General features: G+C 46.7%; 1 protein-coding gene across 1 annotated transcript; it reads right to left on the minus strand.

Moving 5' to 3' along the window:
* Window positions 1-6: 6 nt before the first annotated feature.
* On the minus strand, window positions 7-7,215 carry PDIK1L (PDLIM1 interacting kinase 1 like). Its single transcript, XM_008920547.4, has 2 exons — window positions 5,541-7,215; window positions 7-2,801 (listed from the first exon to the last, which is right to left on the minus strand). The coding sequence occupies exons 1-2, from the start codon at window positions 5,823-5,825 to the stop codon at window positions 2,061-2,063; spliced, it is 1,026 nt and encodes a 341-aa protein (XP_008918795.1). The 5' UTR covers window positions 5,826-7,215; the 3' UTR covers window positions 7-2,060.
* Between the last annotated feature and the right edge of the window lie 35 nt (window positions 7,216-7,250).

Below are 7,250 nucleotides of genomic sequence, written 5' to 3' on the forward strand. Positions count from 1 at the left end.
CCCCAAAATTCCCTGTGCCATTCCCTTGTTTCTGCACTGCAGGCAGTGAAATGTGTCCAGTGAAACACTTCAGAGGGGAATCAGATGATTTACAGAGCACCTCAAAGGTGAGCAGAATTATTCTGCAGTGGATTCATAACCTGCTTGAGTCTGACTTTTGGGTGGGCAGGACAGGAGGAAGTTTGCCATGTATTTTTTACAAAGCTTAACGTGAAGAATTATAAATCCCCTTCAAGCTTTACTGATCCAATGGCCCTGATGAGATGTGAGAACTGGGAAACAGTGTTGGCACAGAAGCAAAGAGTGTTTGTCTGAGAACTGCTCCCTCAAATGATGAAGGGAAAGCAAATCACAAGAAATAAGGATTAAGGCCCCCTGGGTGATGGCCAGCAGCTCATACAGCACCAGGTAAGAACCACGGGTGGTCTGTAAAGTCTCAGAAGTCTGGTCAAATCAGAAAAAAAACAACAACAACAACAACAAAAAATGGTATTTTGTTTATTCACACTCAGGCAGAATAAACACTGACTGACCAAACTGCTCTCCCAGCACTAAAAGGGAACAGTATCCAAGAACCAAGAAGGAAATGCTTGTGGCCCTTTTCAGGTAGGATTTGGGTGGGGGAGAAAAAAAAAAATTAAATTGAATTTATTAAGAAAACTGGCCTTTCCTGTAGCTTCAAAGGCAGTTTTAAGACTCTGCTTTTTCCAAAAGGTCAAACTGGATGGGAAAGGTCAGTCCTGCAGCCAAAAGAACAAAGTGTTGTGCTGTTACAAAGAGCCTCTGTCTGCTCTGCAGTGTCAGGTGGCCTCAGTGAAACCTCTCCCAGCGTATCAATCTGCTTCTGTGCAACAGGAGCTGGGGATAAGCAGCTTCCAACTGCTCCAGAGCTTTCCACCCTACCATCTGTGCTTTTAAATAAATATTACTTCTTTAAAAGGAGGAAAAATAATAATAATAATAATAATAATGAGGAAAAAAATCATCAGCCAAGGCTGCCACCTTTCACATACCTGTTACTGAGTTTTCTCCCCTGTTTGAGAATGAGTGGGTTCTACAGGACAAAGAGTCACCTCTGTGTCCTCTTCCCCACCAGGCTGGGGGCAGTGCCAGACAGGAAAAGGCCAGGACCAGTATCATTAGCTGGATTCAGTTAGTGGGAAAACTGTGCTGCCACCCTCTTTTGAAGAACCTTAAAATTATGCTGCTGGATTCCCTCATCCCTGTTTCCATAAAGTAAGGGCACAGTACTCTGCTGTTATAAATCCTCAAGGTGCTATTGGATTGTGGACACAAGAGCAGATTAATTGATTAATAAAGTATTTGATCACTAGAAGAAAGCAAAATCAAATGATCAGTGAACCATGCCAGCCCCTGACTGTACATTTTTAATTTGACTCCCTTGGTGATGAGCTCATGAAGCTCTAAGTGCCAAGCTCAGCCACTTCAGCACTTCAAAAACTGCTGGTCCCCTTGCATTGCTTTGTTTACAAAGTCAAGTCTTTGATAACATTAGATAACAAAAATAAATAATAAAGTTATTCAGGCCTGGAGAAGAAGGAATGCTTCTCATGCACCTTCTTCACCCCAGTTTTCTAGTAGACCCCAATCATTCAGACCCACAGCAAATAATTTAAGTGCCACACACTCACAGTCACTCATATACATAAATATATACACAGATTACATTACAAAGCCTGAAGATTTGCACTACCAGCATGCAAATCTTTTGTTTTGTTTTTTTTTTTCCATGAGAGTTCCTAATACTGACATAGGAAACTGGAATGTATGAAATACCCCATGACATACTGCTGGGAAATCAAGTCTTGGCTCTTACAACATCCCACTGCCAGTGCACACACAAAGGAACACCCTCACGTCTCCCACAGGCCCGCAGCACCTGGTACTTTACACACCAATGCAACGGCCAACTCGACATTCCTGCTGGGAGACTCAAAGAGAGATTCATTTGGGGGGAAAAAAACTACACCCTGCAGGTGAGTTGAGGCCGGTTCCTCCCCCTGCCATGAAGCTGTACCGTGGGCTGGGCGAGGAGCAGGTCACGTGTCCCAGCTGCTGTCTTTAAAGGCTATGTTGACTAATCTCAGCTCCAGCTCGAACGCATCCGGGCGGTCCTGCGGGTTGGCCGCCAGCATCTCCTTGATCAGCTGCTTCATCCGAGCGTTCATGGACTTCTTCTTCACGGGGATGAGCAGCTCCATCTTGGGGTTCTCCAGCAGCGCCTCCCCCACGGGGACGATGGCTGTCCCCTGCTTCACGTAACTCCCCAGGAGCTCCTTCTTGGTTTCCGTGTCTATGAAGGTGATTCTTTCCAGCATGGCCCAGATGATGATTCCCAGGGCGAAGATGTCTGCCTTGGCAGTGTAGTGTCCTTCCCACACCTCAGGGGCCATGTAGAAGTCGGTCCCGCAGGCGGTCGAGAGAAAACACTTATTTACGTTGACCGGTTCCTCGGGATTCTGCCCTGAGGCTGAACACACTTTGCTCAGCCCAAAATCAGCCACTTTCAGGGTAGGCTCCAAGTCACTGGCATCCGTCCTGCTCTGGGAGATGAGGATGTTGTCGGGTTTGAGGTCGCGGTGGATGATCTGGTTTTTGTGCAGGAAGGCCAGAGCGCTGCTGAGCTGCAGCATGAAACTGGTGTTGGTCTTGCGGTTGGGCTTTCGGGACAGCAGGTACTCGTTCATGTCTCCTCCGTCACAGAAATCCATTACAAACCACAGGTAATAAGCACTTTTGGGGTCAAAGGCTATCTCTCCTTTTAGTGAGGTTTCTACAAGCTGCAACGAGGAAAGGAAATGTCATAACTACCTGATGATCACGGGAATTTAAGGGCATGATGGAAAAATGCATGAGATCTGGATCTTCGTGAAGGGGGGAAGTTTAGGTGAGATATACAGAAGGAATTCTTCCATGTGAGGGTGGTGAGGCCCTGGCACAGGTTGTCCAGAGAAGCTGTGGCTGCCCCATCCCTGGAAGTGTCCAAGGCCAGGTTGGACAGGGCTTGGAGCAACCTGGGCTAGTGGAAGCACCTCAAGGTGTCCCTGTCCATGGCAGGGGGTGGAACAGGATGAGCTTTAAGGTTCCTTAAAACCCAAACCATTCTATGGTTGGTTGATCTTCCTCTCAGCAATCCAGAGAGCAAGACATTGCCACAGGGAAAAAAACCCCAACTTTATGCAAAAATGTTTATGTAACAGGAAAAAAAAAAATCACGATATATTTGCCAGCCTCCTCGTTTTCATCCGTGCAGAGCATATCAAGCTCACACTCCTGCCCAGCAGCAGAGCTCGACCCTGATAACAGTATTTTCAGAGATACTCAGTGGCCATTGCCCTCCCATCTGTCCCAGCTGGACAGTGTCCCACCCTGACAAAGCCTGTCCCACCCATTTTGCCAACAGCTTCCAGGGATAAACAAAGTCTCACAAGTAACTCCACACAGCTGCATTCACCTCCTGCTTCCACCAGAGATTTTTTTAAGCCTGCTCTCCATTCCTTACACATTAATGAATTCCAGCAAGTTAACACAGGATCCCTGAACTCAGGAGAACACTAATCTCCAGGCACAGCTGAGCACGTAGTGCCTTTCCCACCATCATTATCCACAGGCTATTTTCTAGAAGACAAGTCTAGCAGCTGCTTCATACAAAAAGCAAAGCAAAACCAGCAATCAGTTTTACTAATCCTGTTTACACAGCTACATTTGCCTCTTCAGCTCCTCTGAGGTGCCTCTTAGCAGGCTCTGCAAGGTAAGTCCTGCAATTATTTATGTTAGTAGTAAACCAAGGGATAATAAACCAAACTGGCTTTCAAAAATTAAGGTCTGAGTTAATATTTAGGGAAACATTTTGAAGTGCTTTAAAAAAGTGGCCTTTTCCATCCAAGGGCAAAATTGGTAGTAATTTATAGCTATCTTCCCACACCAACTCCAGACAGTAAATCCATGTTAGAACTAGAGAGTGACGTATTTAGGGTTTGTAGCCAGGAACAGTGAGATTAAGGTATCTCAGGAGAGCAGGGCATCTCCTCTGCCAAGTGAGCACCAACACAGCTCTGCCCTCCCCTGAGTCACAGACGCTGCACTTGCATCTGTTCTGAGAGTTAAGACAACGAAATCCACTTCTGTGTCTGTGACAGCAGCAAAGCTCCACGAGACCAGGCTCGCTTAGGACTCACACCCTACAGATTTGGTTTGGCTGACACAAAGCATCTGCCCTAAAGCCCTTCAGGAGACACTGAAACCCCCTCCCCTGCTTCCTCACGCACAGCTCTGTAACATCACCGGGGGCAGGAGGGGCCAAGCCCAGGGAGGGCTGACTGTCCTCACTTTAGCCCAGGCTGTAACAAAGTGACCCCAGTCACAGTCAGCTCCGCTCTGCCCTTTGCTCTTCTCTCTGGAGCAGGAAAACAATCTGTGGAGCTTGCACCAGGCACGGGCCAGGCCCATGTGCCGCCCTCCTCACGATCCAAACCAGTGCTCTGGGTGATCTGGAAGCTCTTTCCCACCTTGCAGTTCTGCCCTGGGGTTTTTTAAGCTCCTCCCTGCACATCTGCCCACACAATCCCTCACAGCTCCACTACCAACCAGGAAGGTAAAGCACTAATTTCTCCCACCCGAGCTGGCCGGTGTTGTTTTAGCCTAATCCCTTCATGAAAGCAAAATCAGTGGCAACTCCCAAGGACAGGGAGTTCACAAAGCCAAGAATCCTCGTTCTCAGGCTTGGACAGCACCGGGCACAGCAGGAACTGAAGAGCTGTCAGCTGGATCTCCACCAACAAAAGGTCCACATCAGACATGCAGGAATGACAGTAAAAACTGACGTGATAAAAGCTGACCAGGGATAACACAAACACTGAGCAGGCTACTGACTTTTTCAACCAGAGAGACAAATTTCTGCAGCTTCTTGGCAAGGGAATTAATTAGAATATCTTTCAAAGTTTTTCTAGTGCTACTTATTCCTCAAAAGTACACATCTTTAAACTTAAAGGACACTTTCAGAGTGATATTTATTCCCTTATTTATCATGCCTTTACCACTGAGAGATTAGTAGTTATTCATCCAAAAAACCAAACAGCTCATGACATGCTACCAAGTGCCTTATTGTTTCTGAAAGAATTTTAAGTATTGGCTTCCTAAATCAAGACAGTGACTTCCTCTTCCAAGGACACCTGAGATGAAATTCCTCAGAGCTCTGTCCCAAGACATCAGTGCATGTCTGCTCCTTAACCTGCTGCCAGGGGACACCACAGCCTGTAGCTCCCCTGGGTTTACCTGTGGGGCTTCCTCAAATTATCAAAGCAGATTTGCATTAAATACAGAACCTGGAGTCTTTTAGAGCAGCAGGGCTTCGAATCACAAGATACATATTAATTTTGGGGCGTCAGCAGTGCAAAACAACACCCTCTCCTAACTGAGCACACCTCACAAACACCACCTTGGCTGCCCCACCTCCTTCCCCCCCCAGCTGACACACCGCCATGAATTCCTTCCACCCCATTCCCTCGGCTTCCGTGTACCTGTAAATAAAGGGAGGAGCTGGAGCCATGGGACATCTTCTGCACCATGCCATCTTTCTGCAAGATGCACTCCTCCAGGTGAATGACGTTGGGATGCTGGCTCTTGATACTGCTAAGTGCCCAGAACTCCCGCAGAGCCAGTTCCACGTTCTCCGGCGCGTGGCACCGGATCTTTTTCACCGCGACCCGTGCCGAGGTCTTCCTGACGACTGCTTCGTACACCACACCATAACTGCCACGACCAACCTCCCGAATTAGATCGTACTTAGGCTGGCTACTCACCATCTTCAAGAGCAAAGGTTCTGGGGAAGGGGGAAAAACCCACAGAACTAAAACTTAGGAACAGGAACTGGGCTGTATTTTCCCCCCGTAAGGGGGTTTTGGCGTGGCAGCCTATCCAGACCCTGCCATGAACGCAGGGTTGGATTGCTAGAACATTCCAGAAGCTACCCCATAAAACCTGCAGCTGTTGCCACGGACCAGGTAAAAGTGGAGTTACATCATTTTTTTCGTTAAGATTTCAAATACAGCCCAGTTTTCAAGGTGGCAACAGTTCAAACCTAGACTGGTATCGTGCCGAGACAGGACTATCGTGAACGTTCCTGCTCCTCTCCCTCTGTGTCTTCCATGAGCATCTGCGGGAATAACAGGAGGGTGTCATGCTCCCCATCCAGCCTGGAGAGCAGGAGGTTCCAGTTGAAGCCCGTGGTTGGGCAGTAACAGATTTAATTAACTGCTTTTTATGGAGGTGACTGCGGGAGCAAATGTTTCTGTTATAATTAAGCTCTTTTACTAAGAAAAGAGGGAACTTGGATCGCTCCCCGTTTATGTTTTTAATGTAACTGATTTTTCATCAAGTCTCCCCAGCACGAGGAATCTACAGTTACACAAAGTTAAAAAGGGTAACTGATTGCAGAAGTTTGTACCCAGCATCTAACTTTCACTTTTGCTCAACAGAGCAAAGCAAACCAGTTCAGATATTGCTCTAGAAGTAAAACAAGAGACACACACACACAAATAGAGAAAAAAAAACCAGCCACCAAACCCTGCTACAGATTTATGACCCTCCCTGCACACTCTCCTGCAAGATTACAAACCAAACACCAACACCACCTTCACACAACCAAACCAAAACAGGACACTGACTACAGACAGGAATAAATTAAAAAAAAAATAAAGCCTGGCCGGCCAAGGATCACTGGTCAAACAGAACAAAACGCAAAACCAAAAAATAAATAAATAAAATCACACTAATAGATCAGAACTAAAATAGCTTTAAGACTGCCAGTGATAAAGGTATAATTCTCTTTATGTGAGTAAACCAGGCAATAACGACCACACTGAAACAGCCTGTTATTAGTAGGAAGCTTTCAAGTATTTCCACTGCTTTAGGTATCATTATTTTTTTTTTTTTAAGGAAAAAAAAACAGGAAAAAAAAAAAAGAAAAAGAGAGAGAAAAAAGGTATCATCAGTCTCAGGCAATTGCTACACAGATATTTTAACCTTCCAGCAAAGCTCTGCGATGCACGTTTGCCAAAACAACCCCCGAGGAAAACGCGTTACTCGAACACGGTCACCCCGGGTTCGAAGCTGCAAACGCCCCCCTGTCACCGAGCCCAGCCCCGGGGCTCCTCCTGCCCTCGCTCCTGCGGGGGAAAAGCGCCTCGTTAGCGCCGTAATGGTGGAATAATATAAATAACTAAGTGATA

Source organism: Manacus vitellinus, unplaced genomic scaffold, assembly GCF_001715985.3.
Source record: "Manacus vitellinus isolate BGI_N305 unplaced genomic scaffold, ASM171598v3 scaffold_52_pilon, whole genome shotgun sequence".
In the NCBI taxonomy this organism is placed as follows: Eukaryota; Metazoa; Chordata; class Aves; order Passeriformes; family Pipridae; genus Manacus; species Manacus vitellinus.

Bases quoted from the DNA above. Each gene is read 5' to 3' on its own strand.
- PDIK1L (XM_008920547.4), bottom strand. From the start codon at position 5,825: ATGGTGAGTAGCCAGCCTAAGTACGATCTAATTCGGGAGGTTGGTCGT. The intron at 2,802-5,540 runs GTACACGGAAGC...TCCTCGTTGCAG, and splicing joins GCTCCTCCCTTTATTTACAG to CTTGTAGAAACCTCACTAAA.